Source organism: Anomaloglossus baeobatrachus, chromosome 4, assembly GCF_048569485.1.
Source record: "Anomaloglossus baeobatrachus isolate aAnoBae1 chromosome 4, aAnoBae1.hap1, whole genome shotgun sequence".
Classification (NCBI taxonomy): Eukaryota; Metazoa; Chordata; class Amphibia; order Anura; family Aromobatidae; genus Anomaloglossus; species Anomaloglossus baeobatrachus.
In genome coordinates, this window is record NC_134356.1 from 508,070,876 (window position 1) to 508,087,828 (window position 16,953).

The 16,953-nt window shown below is 46.4% G+C and overlaps 1 protein-coding gene across 1 annotated transcript in view; it reads left to right on the forward strand.

Annotated features, from left to right (window-relative positions):
• Positions 1-4,188: 4,188 nt before the first annotated feature.
• Positions 4,189-16,953, forward strand: part of WHAMM (WASP homolog associated with actin, golgi membranes and microtubules) — a 60,406-nt gene continuing 47,641 nt past the window's right edge. The window contains 3 exon segments of the mRNA XM_075345843.1: positions 4,189-4,878; positions 12,226-12,399; positions 12,938-13,088. Of these exon segments, the coding sequence (XP_075201958.1) occupies positions 4,321-4,878; positions 12,226-12,399; positions 12,938-13,088 (883 nt within the window). The 5' untranslated portion in view covers positions 4,189-4,320.

Consider the following 16,953-nt stretch of genomic DNA (forward strand, 5'->3'; position numbering starts at 1 on the left):
TTAAACAGCGCAGAAGAAAAAGCAGCAAAAAAGCAGGTAAAAAGCAGGTAAAAAGCAACGTGCGCACATACCCTAACACTCCAGAAGAAACAGCAGAGAAAATCCCTTTAAGGGTATGGATCCACTTGTGTATGACTCGTGCGAGTCTCGCATCAGTATCACCCGGCATGGCCGCACACTTTCCTGACAGGAGCGGGTTGGCTGCATGTATTTCTATGCAGCTGAGGCGCTCCTGTCCAGAGAGCATCAGGCCGTGCTGGGTGATACTGATGCGAGACTCGCACGAGTCATACGCAAATGGAACCATACCCTAATAGCTCCTGTCTGCTGCACAAAATACAAAATGTATTTTATACATCCAGAATGGCTCCTCTGAACTCCCCGGTGTCTCCCGGCAATCATGTGATGAAAAGAATGTCATATGACCACTGCACCCAATGTGATGAAAACAATATCACATGACCACTGCACCCAATCAGCAGATAGCCTGTTGCCTTCTGTATTCCATCAGAGTAGAATTCCTATTTTTACAGTCTTTTCCAAACACTAATGTAGGATTAGTTAAGGCTTTGGAAAGGCTGAGAGCTTGTGTTATTGATAGGGTTAGGGTTAGATATAGGGCTAGAGTTATTGATAGGGTTAGGGTTAGAGATAGTGCTAGGGTTATTGATAGTGCTAGGGTCAGAGATAGGGCTAGGGTTAAGGCCACGTCTCACTAAGGCTGCTTTCACACATCTGGTTTGAGCAGTGCGGATCAATCCGGCTGTGAAACCTATGCAACGGATGCGGCGAAAACACCGCATCCTTTGCATAAGTTTTTACATGCGGCCCGTCCGTTTTTTTCCGGTTGCGGCATGCTACTGAGCATGCGCAGTGGAAGAAACCGCATGCGGAGGCCGGATGCGTTTTTTCCGCATCGCGCCGCATCCGTCGTCAATAGGCATGCATTGAAAAATGTGCTGCAGCGGCCGGATGCGGCGCGATGCGTTTTTTTTGCCGGAGCAAAAAACGTTGCAGGCAACGTTCCATCCGGCCGCGGCATCGGCTAAATCTGCCGCATGCGGCAAAAACCGGACCGAACGCAAGCCCATGCGGCACAATATGGCACTAATGTAAGTCTACGCTAAAAAACCCGCAACCGGCGGCAAAAAAAACGGTTGCGTTTTTTCTGCAGAGCGCCGTATTGTGCCGCAGAGCAAAAACCGGATGTGTGAAAGTAGCCTAAGCGACATCGCTAGCGACATCGCTGCTGAGTCACGGTTTTTGTGACGCAACAGCGATGTCGCTAGCGATGTCGCTGTGTGTGACATCCAGCAACGACCTGGCCCCTGCTGTGAGGTCGCCGATTGTTGCTGAATGTCCTGGACCATTTTTTGGTCGTTGCTCTCCCGCTGTGAAGCACACATCGCTGTTTGACAGCGAGAGAGTAACGATCTGAATGTACAGGGATCAGGGAGTCGGCTTCTGCGGACGTTGGTAATCAAGGTACACATCGGGTAACCAAGCAAAGCACTTTGCTTGGTTTCCCGATATTTACCTTGGTTACCAGCGTCGGCAGCTTCTAGAAGCCGGCTCCCTGCTCCCTGCACACGTAGCCAAGGTACACATCAGGTAACTATAAGCAAAGCGCTTTGCTTAGTAACCCGATGTGTACTATGGTTACCAAGCACAGTGTCGTTACACGGGTCGCTGGTGGCTGATCTCTGATCATTGTGGAGATCTGTCTGATTGACAGTTCACCAGCGACCATGTAGCGACGCACCAACGATCCCTGCCAGGTCAGATCGCTGGTGGGATCACTGGAGCGTCGCGAAGAGTGACTGTACCTTTAGAGGTAGGTCTAGTGGTAGAGATAGAATTTTGGTTAGAGATAGGGCTAAAGTCAGGGAAATAGTTGCATAAAAAACAAATTTCATTAAAAAATAAGTTATAGAAGTTGTATATGAAAGTGAGGAAAGTAGCCTCCATAACGTTCTGTGAAATATTTTTTGGACTCGGACAGCATCTTTTTCACCTCACATTCCCCTTTTTTGTGCTTTTTTTTCTTCCTCTTCTTTTGAATAACACTATTCATTTTATCATGTGTTCCACAATTGTTTTTTTTTATTATTTTTTTTATTTACCATGTTCACTATACTTTAAAACTGACAGAGCAATATTATTCTCCCAGTCATACGAGTACATAGATATCAAACTTTGGGTTTTTTTCATTTTTTTTTTTTTAAGTGTCAAAAAAAGTTTTTAGAAATTTGTAAGAATTTTTTTTTACATTTGTTGCTATTTTCCCATCAGTGATGGTTATTTGTTTTGCTCCCTGAGCTGATGTTTTTACTGATATCATAGTAGCTTTCACACAATGTCTTGATCACCTTTTATTGCGTTGTTGCGGCGGCCAAACAAATGTAATTCTGGCGGATTGATTTTTGCTCTCGTTATGACGTTAACTTATCGGATTGAATTATTTTATATTTTGACAGATCGGATTTTTACGAATGCAGCAATAGCAAATATGTGTATTTTTAATTTTATTTTTATTGGGACAAAAGGGGGTGATTTGTACTTGTGTGTTTTTTATTTTTTTCATATTTTTGAAAACTTTTTCCCCACTTTTTATTGTATTTAGTCCTCTGAGGGGACTTGAAGTTGCGATAGTCCAATCACTTCTGCTATACAGAGCTTTGCATCAGCCCTGGCCTGTATAGCAGAAATCACAATCTCCTATGAGTGCCGGCTCATGGCCAGCGTTCACAGAAGGATCGTAATGACAGACAACAGCCTTCACTGATCCGAACATGGCACGAGGCGGTTCAAAATCACTGATTGGCAGTTCAAGTCTCCGCCCACATACAGCCATCCATAAGCAGATCACTTCCAAGGGAGGGTAGGTGGATTTTCTCAATTTTTTTTGTTTTGTTGCACACTACATGTGATCACCCTGTTGTTACCTACAGTGTGCGCCGTTAGAACACTGCAAGTGGCTCGCACAGGGCTGAGCGTACCTGAGCACAGTGTTGCTCATACAAGTGAAGTTCGCACGTAAAGCATCCGGACTCTGAATCCGAACTCTGTTTTTTTAAGTCGGTGTACGGTTGGAAAACCGAATCTCGGGTTCTCTCATTTCTAGTCATCAGCTGACACCTGGTCTTTGCTGTCATGACAACCTATCAGCGCCGTGCAATTGCGTCACACCGATGTGCAGGAAGAATGATGCACCCCCTGACGGTGCATGTTAAATCCTGCTGCCGGAGATTGACAGCGCGATTTAACTTAATAGTCGCAGATGGATCTCTGATCCACCTGCAGCTGTTAGTGGCACATGATGGCTGATGAAATCAGCCATCATGTGCAGGGTAAGATGTGGACTCCGCATGCGATCCCACATCAAAGGGGGTACACGACCTTTGACATACCAGTACATCAAAGGTTGTGAGGTGTTAAATGACAACCAATCAGCTGAGCTTCAAAGGAGTACCAAGGTGGTGAAGACACGGGTCTTCAGTAAGCCCCCATTGGTAACCTACGATCATGTCCCAGGGGACCAGTTGTGCGCAATATTTAAATGCATTATCTCCCACCCAACCAAAACCCCACACACCACAGTATACGATTTTTATTTTTTCCCATGGGCATTTATGAGCCATCAGGGTGGTTAACCGGCCAGAAATTCCAGGGCAGTCGGTAACCATAGGGCACTTTTTTGCTATGACCGTAAATATTTTTTAAAAACATCCTCTTTTTTTAAAGCTGAAGCAACTTAGATAATTTTATGTCATTATCATCATTTTCCAGTGATTGCAGCTGATATATTCATATCAGACCTATGGGCTGTAGACATGGATCACTTAGAATCATTTATTATGGGTTTCCAATGTGTCAGCAAAAAATATTGTCTGTTCGTGCTTTTGTGATAGCTGCCATCCCTGAGTGCCGCGTCACTGTGCATATACAGGGCCATACATTGCAGGCATGGCTGACATAGCCACACAGTGCTGTGAGCACATGGAGACTACTGAGAAACATTCATAAAGAGCCAATCAAATTACAGCTTTTATAGTGAAAGCAGGATTGTGATTGGCTGCTATAAGCGGCGTCTCTACAGACACTGTTTACTGCACGTCAGCTGTAGAATTGCAGTCACATGACTACACTCGTGATGCCGGCAGCTGACGTCACTCCTCCATAGCCTATGACAAGTGAAGAGGAAAGTCCCGGCCGCCCCGCCCCCGCATCGGTGCACAAAGGTTATGTTTACGTGGGGCCGCCCGGAGCTGTCAGTGCTGAGCTCGCACCGCGCCCGGCGGACGTCACGTGTGAGGGGCTATGGACGGGGAGCGGATGGACAGTCTGGAGGGCTGGGTGGCCGTGCGCCCCAACCTGTTCCAGGAGCCGGAGCAGTATAAGATGGGCTTCATCGTGGCCTGGAACCAGGTGGACAACAAGTTCGCGGTGACCTGCCACAACCGCACCGCGCAGCGGAGGAAGCGGCGGGAGGGCGAGGACGGGGAGCAGAGCAGCTGGGCCGGGCTGTACAGCGCGCAGGACCTGGAGCACATCCACCGGCAGCTGAGCTCCGTGTGCAGCCGCCTGGAGCCCTGCTTCCCCCGCCTCCCGGCCCCGCTCCCCGCCGGCAGCCTGTGGACTCTGCTGTTCCCCAACGCCCCGGCCTGGGAGGGCAGCTCTGAGGAGGAGGACGCGGTGTGCCGGGCCCTGGAGCGGTACCTGGGCGCCGCCATAGAGCAGTGCGGCCGCCAGATCGTGCTGGACGTGCTGTTCCCGGAGGACGGGGAGGACACCGAGAAATACTTCGAGAACCTGCACGAATTCCGCAAGAAGAGCCTGGAGGAGCAAGTGTACCGGGCCAAGGAGGCCGTGAGGACGGTGCGGACACGGGATGGGGGAGGGGGGAGGAATATAAGGACTGCACGGGAGCGGGAGGAGGGGACGGGGGCGACGTAAGGACCGCACGGGAGGAGGGGGGGGCGACGTAAGGACCGCACGGGAGGAGGGGACGGGGGCGACGTAAGGACCGCACGGGAGGAGGGGACGGGGGCGACGTAAGGACCGCACGGGAGGAGGGGACGGGGGCGACGTAAGGACCGCACGGGAGGAGGGGGGGGGGCGACGTAAGGACCGCACGGGAGGAGGGGACGGGGGCGACGTAAGGACCGCACGGGAGGAGGGGACGGGGGCGACGTAAGGACCGCACGGGAGGAGGGGACGGGGGCGACGTAAGGACCGCACGGGAGGAGGGGACGGGGGCGACGTAAGGACCGCACGGGAGGAGGGGACGGGGGCGACGTAAGGACCGCACGGGAGGAGGGGACGGGGGCGACGTAAGGACCGCACGGGAGGAGGGGACGGGGGCGACGTAAGGACCGCACGGGAGGAGGGGACGGGGGCGACGTAAGGACCGCACGGGAGGAGGGGACGGGGGCGACGTAAGGACCGCACGGGAGGAGGGGACGGGGGCGACGTAAGGACCGCACGGGAGGAGGGGACGGGGGCGACGTAAGGACCGCACGGGAGGAGGGGACGGGGGCGACGTAAGGACCGCACGGGAGGAGGGGACGGGGGCGACGTAAGGACCGCACGGGAGGAGGGGACGGGGGCGACGTAAGGACCGCACGGGAGGAGGGGACGGGGGCGACGTAAGGACCGCACGGGAGGAGGGGACGGGGGCGACGTAAGGACCGCACGGGAGGAGGGGGCGGGGCGACGTAAGGACCGCACGGGTAGGAGCGGAAGGGGAAAACGGGGAGGCCATGGTGGGCCCAGGAGGGAAAATGACGAGGCCGAGGTGCACCTTGGAGGGGGGGACGTAAGAACTGCACTGGAGGAAGGCCAGCATGGGACAGAGGCCATTGAGGCATGGGCACGGATGGGATGCCAGGCACAGTTAAAGCATATATCCACACTCCAGAGCTGCATTCACAGTTTTGCAGGCTCTAGAGCTGGAATCTAAGAAGTCGGTGTTGGCTCACTGACCCTGCTTGCTCCACTGAATTGCGCTCTTAGAAGTGTTTATACCAGAAATGTGACTGTAGGACAGAGCCCAGCTAATGAGGCTGCATCACTAGGATAAGTCATCACTTTATGATCGGTGGGTCCTACCTCTGGGAATGAAGGGAGTGCAGTGCTGCGTCCCATCACTGACCTCTACACAATGGCAGCAGGGCTCCTGACTGCACGGCCTGAAGCCTGGCCACATTAACCTCGTCCTTGGCCGTGTCTGTCACTTTAATGAAGGTCCGCACGGTGAGCCCGCATTTCCCCGCACATCTGCTGATCAAACTGACAGCGCAATCGAACACACGGGATCATGCTGTTCCCTGCTGTAATCGGCAGCCCTGTGATCGGTTGCCATGGCAGCGTGGGGTTGGATGATGACCTTTGTCGCTGTCATTTTGCGTTTCCTGTGAATGCCGCCAGAGCGCCATCACATACAGCATTTCTCCTGATCAGAGCGATGCCAAAGCATCATTCTGATTAGAAGTGAATGGACACTGCAGGTATAAAGTCTCCTAGGGGGACTAGTGAAATAAAGTTAAAATAAAAGCTAAGTTCAAATCATCAAAACATCACATGTGCATAAAAGTAGTATTAAAATCACCAGCCTAAAAAGTAAGCCATCACTGAGCTCCAGATCCCGAAAAATGAGAAGGCTTCGGGTCTCGGGAAACTGACAAAAGCGGGATTCCCTTTTTTTTTTTGTTTTGTTTTACAAACGTCTGACATTTTTTTTTTCTTTCACCACTTGGATAAAAGTAAAAGTACTGACTGGGGAATTATAATTCCAGGTCAGTTTTATCATAAAGTGAACATAGTTAATTAAAAAAAAAAACGTGGAGTTGCACTTTTTTTTTCTTTTTCTTTTCGTTTTCCAGTACAATACGCAGCAGAATGAAAAGTTTAAAAAAAAAGTTATGGCTCTTGGAAGAAGGGGAGGAAAAAACGCCCAAGAGTAAAGGTGTTGGGCCCAGTGCCCATACTGTGTAGTTTTCACACGTATTTCCAGAAATCTGCAGTAAAATCTGCATGTCCTTTGTGAAGCCAGCAAAGTCTGAGAATTCAGAAGTGCTGTGCCCACATTGCTTATTTTTCCCTTGCGTATTTGGTGCAGATTTGGTGCAGAAAAAAAGAAATCTGCACTAAATATGCAAGGAAAAAATATTCAACATGGGCACAGCACTTCTGAATTCTCATATACTTTGCTGGCTTCACAATGGACATGCAGGTTTCTGAAAATCTGCGTCAAAATGCACAGCGTGGGCACAGGGCCTTAAAGTGATAGCACTGTGTGGTGGTGTATGCACAGCCAAGAGGCTGGGAGTGCAGCTCTGCAGGGAAAGCTTAGAAGAAAGCAGGGCTGTGGAGTCGGTAAGCCAAACCTTCGACTCCGACTCCGACTCCTCAAATTCTCTTGCACCGACTCCGGCTCCGACTCCGACTCCTACATATATTGCTTAGTTAGGTGAAAAATTTATTGTAGTACATGAATATGTGTATGTGAACATCAGACATTTAATAATTTTTATGATACGATAATCAAGATATTTGGATAGAACATAAAATATATTTATTGGAATACAACTTTAGAACACAAAAAACTGTAATAAATTGTAAATATGTAATACACTATGTAATATACAGTAGATTACATATATATCTTGTGTGTGTGTATATACACTGTGTATATATATATGTATATATGTGTGTATATATATATATATATATATATATATATATATATATATATATATATATATATATATATATATATATATATATATATATATTACATATTTACAATTTATTAGTTTTTTGTGTTCTAAAGTTGTATTCCAATAAATATTTTATGTTCTATCCAAATATCTTGATTATTGTATCATAAAAACAATTAAATGTCTGATGTTCACATTGTACTACAATAAATTTTTCACTTAAATATAAGCATTATACTAAATGTTATTATTTAGTAAAATATTCAGCACATTCTGCATTGCACTCCTGTCCCCAATTTATTATATATTTTAGGAGTCTGAGTCGGTGCATTTTATACCGACTCCGACTCCACCAAAATGAGCTCCGACTCCGACTCCACGACTCCGACTCCACAGCCCTGGAAGAAAGTGCAGCATTTCAGCTCCTTTATTCCCTGGATCAGGGGGGATCTGAGGTTGGCCCCACATATAAAGTGATGGCTTATTCTAGGGCCAGCATCACTTTAATAGAGGGGAGTCGTCTAATATTTACATCTGAAAGTGGACTGTAATGGACTGCACTGTCTTCTGTCACAGTCTGCTTCTATGTTAGGCGTGTATTTAACCTGTTCATGCATTTGGGGGTAACCATACATGAAGATCTGCGCTCCCCCTCCCTCCCAAACACACACCAGATGCCAGTTATATCACATGGAAATAGATGCCTACTAATGGCTGTGACTGGAGCTTAGCTGTAGCCATAGTTATTAACCATTTAGATGACAGCAGCAATTAAATGACGTTACCGACTCTCATCAGCCCCCTGTGATGTGATTGTGTGGTGCTGATGGGATGCCCTGGCAGCCAGGGGCTGGCAATACACTCCCTTTGCCCCTGAAGCTCAGCTACAGTATGGACTTCCAAGGTGAAAATTAAAAATAAATCTCTCCTTTTTACGCCATTAAAAATAAATAAACCTCCCACATTTCTGGTGTCCTCAATCATGTCCATAAGAGTCAATCAAAATGATAAAATTAGCCGAAAAAGTCAGAGAAATTTTTTTTCAATGTGTATAGAGTCAACAGCGATGCCAGTGCCATTATAGCAGGGTTGGCACTGGCTCTCCCAGGGCTCATGGGACATTATGTCATGCAATCCCTGCGGCCAATCAGCAGCTGCTTTACTTTCCCCTCCTTCAGATAAATGAGACATCTTGAGGAACTGAGCAAGAAGCTGCAGTTCTGACTTCCTCTGGATGTCATTTACATTTGAAGGAGAGTGACTACAGGAAGCAAGGTATACAATAATGTCACATGAGACCTTGGAGAGCCAGTGCCAACCCTGCTGGAACGACACCTGCACTGGAGGGATTGGTGGTAATTTGTTTGGGGGAACAAATTGAGAAAGGGTTGTATGAGTGATTGTGAAAGGGCTGTATGAGTACTGGACAACCCCTTTTATCTCTACAGTAAACAGCCCAGTGAGTGACACATTGCTGGAATCAGGGTGTCTGTCTCTACGTCAGAGGTGGGGAACTTTTTTTTTTTTTTGCTGAGGGTCATTTGGAAATTTCTACCAAACTTCGGGGGGGGGGGGGCGCACAAAATTATTTTATTAACTTGAAAACTACCTTGCTGTATTTAGTTAATTACCTCACCCCTACACCCCTACTGTGGTGGCTGAAGCTGCTTATCTTTGGTGCGGTTGTGCTATTAGGTGATATTGATTGGGTTGCTTCTCACAACTGCTTTTCCAGGTGTCTTGGTCGTGGGTGCAGTCAACTCTTTGTAATGAGAAGTTTGTGTACTAGGGTGATACACAGCACGGGGGGGGTGGGAACAGCACTGGGTGGCGGGCTCACAGCATCAGGAGGCATGTACAGCAAGGGATTCAGGTACAGCTGCTGCTCCCCTTTTCCTGTGGGACGGGAGCGCATCTCACGTTTACCTTGCCCACAAAGTAAGCCCTGAGCACACTGGCACAGGCCAGCATAAAAACCTAATGGTATGCTCATGCATTAGTGAACGCTGCATGCGCGTCCTCGCATCACACATTGGGATTTAGAGAGGCGGCAAGACCGTAGCTGCCACCTGAACATTGTGGTCCCCGGTACTGTGCTCGGGGTCTGCAGAAAGTCATTCCCCACCCCCTCTCTAAATTGTGCTTCTCTGATTAGTTGGCAAACACATAGTGACGGATTACATTTAAAAGGGTGTTTTCAGGTTTTTATGGCATATCCACTTATCTTACATTCATGCTCAAAAATATTGGCGCCCTTGAAATTATTTCAGAAATTGAAGTATTTTTCCCAGAAAATTATTGCAATTGCACATTTTTGTCATATACATATTTATTTGCGTTTTGTGTATTGGAACAACACAAAAAAAGCAGAAGAAAAATTGGAAATAATTTAACACACAACCAAAATTGTTGGCACCTTTCCAAAATCGTGGGTAAACACATTTTTTCAAAGCATGTGATGTGCGTTCAAACACACCCTGTGGCACCGATGTTGCCACTGTGAAAATCACACCTGAAACCAGATAAAAAAGGGAGAAGTTGACTTAATCTGTGCATTGTGTGTGTGTTTGTGCCACACTTAAGCATGATAAAGAGAGAGAGAAGAGCACAGTGTGAGGCCGTGAGAACCAAAATTGATGAAAAATATCAACAATCACAAGGTTACAGGTCCATCTCCAGATATCTGTTTATTCTTTTGTTCACGGTGTGCAACATTATCAAGATGTTTACAACCCGTGGCATTGGAACGAATCTTCTTGGATATAGATGACACAGAAAAATAAAGGTTGCATTGCAGGATAGTCCGAATGGTGGATAAGCAGCCCCAATCAAGTTCCAAGGGAATTCAAGCTGTCCCGCAGGCTCAGTGGGAACTATCCGTCCATTTTTTAATTAAATGAAACCCTATGGCAGGAAACCCAGGAGGAGCTCACTGCTGACGTAGAGACTGTCAAAATGTACGTTAGTCAAAAACCATCTAAGAAAGTGTCTTGTGGACAGATGAGACTGGGATAGAGCTTTTTGGTAAAGCACATCATTCTGCTGTTTACTGAAAATGGAATTATGCCTACAAATAAAAAAAAAACAAACCACTACCTACAGTCAAATATGGTGGAGGTTCAAAGCTATTTTGGGGTTGTTTTGCTGCCTCTGGCACTGAGGGCCTTGACTGTGTACATGGCACCATGAAATCTGAAGATTACCAAAGGATTTTGGGTGGCAATGTAGTGTCGAGTGTCAAAATGCTGGGTTTAGGTCATGGGTCTTCCAGTAGGGCAATGACCCCAAAAATATTTCTCAAGAAGCCCCCAGAAATGGCTGGAAACAAAGTGCTGGTGAGTTCTGAAGTGGCAGCAATGAGTCCAGATCTAAATCCCACTGAGGACGTGGAGAGATCTTAATATTGCTGTTGGGAGAATACTCCTTCAAATGAGAGACCTGGAGCAGCTTACAAAAGAAGAGTCCAAAATTCCAGCTAAAAGGTGTAAAGAAGCTTGATGATGGTTATAGGAAGCAACTGATTGCAATTATTTATCCCAATGGTTGTGCCACCAAATATTGAGGGCGCAAACAATTTTGTCCGGCCTATTTTTGGTGTTTTGTGCAAAATTATGTCCAATTTTCTTTTTTCTTTTTTCAGTTTTGTTTGTTTTTGTTTTTTTTTTTTTTTTTTATGTGGCGTTCCAATACACACAAAGGAAATAAATATGCCTATAACAAAACACCCCGGAGGGTGAGTAGAAGATCGGGGGCAGGGGACTTACATTTAAAGCGGTGAAATAAAAAGTATAGATGCTGGAGTGCTGCCTTAAGAAAGATCAAACCTTTTCTGCCTGCAATTTTCTCTCCCAAAGGGAAATATTCCAGCTCTTCTGTGGAGCCTTATGAGACCTAAAGCGGGCTTTACACGCAACGACATCGCTAACGAGATGTCGTTGGGGGTCACGGAATTCGTGACGCACATTCGGGCTCGTTAGCGACGTCGTTTCGTGTGAAACGCAGGAACGACCGTTAACAAAAATACTTGCCATATCGTTGATCGTTGACCAGTTGTTCCTATCCCGATTATCGTTGCTGTTGCAGGTACGATGTTGTTCGTCGTTCCTGAGGCAGCACACATCGCTATGTGTGACACCGCAGGAATGAGGAACAACATTGTACCTGCGGCCACCGGCAATGAGGAAGGAAGGAGGTGGGCGGGATGTTCGGCCCGCTCATCTCTGCCCCTCCGCTTCTATTAGGCAGTCGTTTAGTAACGCTGCTGTGACGCCAAACGAACCGCCCCGTTAGAAAGGAGGCGGTTCGCCGGCCACAGCGACATCGCTAGGCAGGTAAGTATGTGTGACGGAGACTAACGATATTGTGCGCCACAGGCAGCGATTTGCCCGTGACTCACAACCAACGGGGGCGGGTGCTTTCACCAGCGAGTAAAGCCTGCTTAACACTACAATGTTGGTGAGAGATTTTTGCTAAAATATTTTTATTTTCTTTATTTTTTTTATAGATTCTTCATCAGCACAAAAATGCAGATAAGATGATGTCTTTGCTTAAAGTTTACGAGGAAGAAGATGAAGCTTTTATGGAATTAGTTACCGTGGCAACCCAGTTCCACCAATACCTACTGCAGCCTTTCAGGGATATGCGGGAGCTGGCAATATTGTACAAGCTGGAAATACTGGTAGGGAATTACTTCTTTTATCCTTTCTTTAAGCTTTTTATATTGGAAATCCTCAAGGGCTTTGTTTACAGAGTACTTTGGACCAATTATAGTCAAAGTGATTTATACTTGCAATTGTATCAGTCCAAGTGCAGCCGCAGCTTATTGAATTTCACATCTACAATGCACATGTTACTCATATCTGGGGAAACATCCCAGTGACGTGTTTCTCTAGAAGTCTGAAAGACAGACTCTGCGTCATTAAGACACATTTGTCTGGGAAACTGCATGCCCCTGCCTTTCTAACAGCTTACAATAATGCAGCATTCACCATTTTCCTGTGGATCACCACATAAAGACAAATTCTCCGGGGCATATAATTCTATTATATCTGGTCATTGGGTGGCGGTTCATAGTCTGATAAACGGGATACATCCGAGCCTTCCTCCTGGTGGCGTACGACGATGAACACTGACACGGCTGACAGACGGCTCAGCCCAAGTGTGAACTAAGCACAAAAATAGAAAAATGTCTCTTGACCTTCGTTGTTTCTACACAGAAATCATTGGAAATGGATGAGTTGGGCCCAAAACGCATTGAAGGTTTGCAAAAGGAGGCTGATAAGTGGAATGCAACTGCGGAAGAGGCGGAGCGCTCGATACGGAGTATAACCGTGGATTATTTCAAGGAGACTTCAAAAGCACTGTCAGGTAGGACACCTGCCCGCTTGTCTTCAGTATTGCACAACTTGAAGTCCAATTATAGCATTCAGATTTAGTGTAAAATTTTGTTTTATAAAAACAGAACCTATCACAAGAAATGACCCCTCTTTTTATTATTTTGCTGCATTCAAGGTAACCTGTCAGGTCCCCCGTGCATCCAGAACCACGAGCAGTTCTGGGTGCATATCTAGAATCCCTCCCTAACTGTCCCTGTATCTAGTAGCATAGATGAACAGATCTTAAGAAGTATTTCTAAAGGTCTTTTATGAGATGTTAATGAGGCCAGGGACTAGTCGCAGTGGCTAGTTGGCCCACTTAGCATGTTCTCACGCCCCTGTGGGAGTGAAAACCTGCTTTACAATGCCCATTGTCGTGGCAATGTGATCCAAAACCAGCTTTCAACGCACAGCATTGAGCTCCTTTGATGCCAGGTGTATGCACCCAGACTTCAAAGACTCTCACTGCCCATGATTGGAAGTCGATTGCATTTCCAGTCGTTCGCACTACTCCTCTCTGAAGCAGTGACACATACATCGAGCTTCCGAATAGTGTGCATGACTGGAAGTGCGAGCGACTTCTGATCATGGGCAGTGAGCCTCTTTGAAGCTGCATATACCCGGCGTCAAAGAAGCTCAATGCTGACTGGTGCAATGCAGCGCCCATGCGCAGAATTGTATTGCACTGCCATGATGCTGGGCATTGTAAAGTATATTCGCACAACCACAGATTTTGTTCTGCCCTTTAGAAGCATGCATGGTGCAGAGGGAGCAATAAAAGCCTGTGCCATCCATAAGATGACGGCAAACTTCCATTGAAAATTAGGTAAACCGTTTTTAGATAAATACTGACTTTCAAAGCAGTCAGTATCTACCTAAAACAAGTAGACCACTTGCATATAATTAATTTTCTATTTTAAAATTATTTTTGTCGATAGGTTCTCCTTAATTACATGCTTGTCTTAGGAAAGGAGTCTTAGGGTGGCTTTACACGCTACGATATCGGTCCCGATATCGCTAGCATGAGACCCGCCCCCATCGTTTGTGCGAGAGGGGCATATCGCTGCCCGTCGCGCACAAAATCGCGCACCCTCGTCACACGTACTTACCTGCCCTGCGACGTCGCTGTGACCAGTGTACCGCCTCCTTTTTAAGGGGGCGGTCCGTTCGGCATCACAGCGATGTCACTAAGCAGCCGCCCAATGAAAGCGGAGGGGCGGAGATAAGCGGAACAAACATCCCGCCCATCTCCTTCCTTCCGCATTGTGGCCGGAGGCAGGTAAGGAGATGTTCCTCGTTCCTGCGGCGTCACACGTAGCGATGTGTGCTGCCGCAGGGACGAGGAACAATTTCGCCCCAGCGACAGCAGCGATAATTGGGAGCGGACCACCATGTCAACGAGGAGCGATTTTGGACGTTTTTGCAACGATCCAAAATCGCTCCTAGGAGTCGCACAACGATATCGCTACAGCGGCGGATGTGCGTCACAAATTTCGTGACCCCAATGAAAACGCTGTAGCGAAATCGTAGCGTGTAAAGCCTGCTTTATATCTGGAAAGCTCCCCTTTAGGTTGTTTGTACACATGGAGTCTTTTTTACTGAGTTTCCAATAAAGATCTGGCGCCTCTGCTGTGTTTTGAGCCATAGCTAGCCTAGTGGTATACCATCACTCCTCAGATGGGAAAATCTTTACTGAGGTTGTCTCTGAATAGACATGTATGCGAGATCCTGTGGCTATATGCCACAAATATCCAATAGATATAATAGCAGATCCTGATTTTCTACCACGTCAGGCCCAAACATCCAGGTTGTGGGATCACGGCATGCAGTGAAGGATCACACAACACTTTGCGGTCGAGTCAGATGTCGTGTTTTTTTGTTTTTTTTTTGTTTTTACTGCTTCTGCGCTGCCATCATAGTTTACTAAACTTTTAGAGAACAGTAACATAAGCATGGTTACTCTTCTCTAACAGTTTGGTGAAGTATGCAGCAGAGCTGGATCAGTACAAGGCAAGATCTCGCTCTTTCACCGTGAAAGCAGTCATGGAGGTTTGTGGGATCCTGCCCTGAATGATGAGACCCCACAAACCGGAAGTTGAGAAACCACTTTCTAGTAAAGTTAGGCCTTTTATAGGGGGCTTTGATGAGTGGTTTTGACAATAAGGCTATATTCACATATCTAATATTTATCCGTTAGAACAGATCCTGCAGAGATCCGTTGGGGAAAAAAAGTTCTGCAAATACAACTTTTTTTTGTCCCTTGTCTGGCCGATCGTTTTGTTAACAGGAGTCTATGGATCCTATAACAGCTTGCTATTTAGTCATCCTTTATTCTTGATTTTGTAACTGATCAGATGATTACAGGACATATGAACTCAGCCTTAGTTATCAGTAAAGTCACCAGTCTTGGACTTCCATCTTCTGATATGAAGTGCAGCCCCAGATTGGTGAAAGGTACTCTTTAAATCTGCCAAATATACAGTGGCATCCTTGGTCAAAATTGTTATTGTGAACAGTTAAGCAAGTTGAAGATGAAATGATCTCAAAAAAGGCATAACGTTAAAGATGACACATTTCCTTTTGTATTTTAGGCAAAAAAACACATTTTTACACAAAAAACACAAATTACATTTTTTAAATGCACAAAAAAGGGAAATGGGCAGCTGCAAAAGTTTGGGCACCCTTCATGGTTAGTACCTAGTAGCACCCCTTTTGGCAAGTATCACTGCTTTGTAAAAACATTTTGTAGCCAGCCAACTGTCTTTTCATTTCTTGTTTGAGGGATTTTCATTTATTCTTCCTTGCATAAGTCTTTCATGTGAGATTCCTGGGTCGTCTTGCATGCACTGCTCTTTTGAGGTCTAGCCACAGATTCTCAATGATGTTCAGATCAGGGGACTGTGAGAGCCATTGTAAAACCTTCAGCTTGCACCTTTTTGAGGTAGTCTGTTGTGGATTTTGATCTGTGTTTAGGATCATTATCCATTTGTAGAAGCCATGCTCTATTCAACTTCAGCTTTTTTACAGATGGTGCTATGTTTTTGTTGAAATTTCATTGAATCCACTCTTCTCTCTACTCGTGAAAGGTTCCCCATTAGAGATGGGTGAACACGCAGATGTTTGGGATTAGCGGGTCTAGATGGTCTTAAAGTCCGATTTGAGACCAGACTTGATCCCGAAGCTCATGTAAGTCTATGGGAACCCAAACTTGTGTGCTGTAAAATGGTGGCAGTAAGGGCTAGGAGGCTGCAAAATGGCAATTAAAGCAGAACAAATTTACTGAGTCTCTGTGCGGCTGTCGTGCTGCTTCCAGGTCCGCTCCTTAAGGCTCATGAATATTCACTGCTTCCCCCGCCCACCCTGTGAGAGCATCTGTGAAAGGTTGCAGTCAGACTGCCGGTGTCTGTGATTGGTAGTCCTCACGCCAGCTGTCTGGGTACTGAAGTGGAGTGTAAATATAAATAATTGTAAAAATGGTGTAGGGGTTCTCCTGTATTTTGTTACCCAGCACTGATAAAGCAGACAGCTAGAGGATGAAGCCCCCAGCTGTGTGCGTTATCTCGGCTGTTTATCAAAATACAAGGGACACTAGGCAATTTTTTTTTTCCTTTTTCCAATTAGAAAATGCAACCAATCACTGTGGCCTCGGGAACGCACTGACTGAGAAACAGCGATGAGAGCGGTGGGCAGGGGAAGCTATGAATATGCATGAGATTTATAGTTCAGGCTCGCCCATCACTATTCCTCATGCTATTGGCTCCAACACAGCCCCGTAGCATGATTGATTTCCCCCCCCATTTCCCCTGCTTAATGGTTGGAGACATGTTCTTTTCCTCAAATTCTATGCCCTTTTTTCT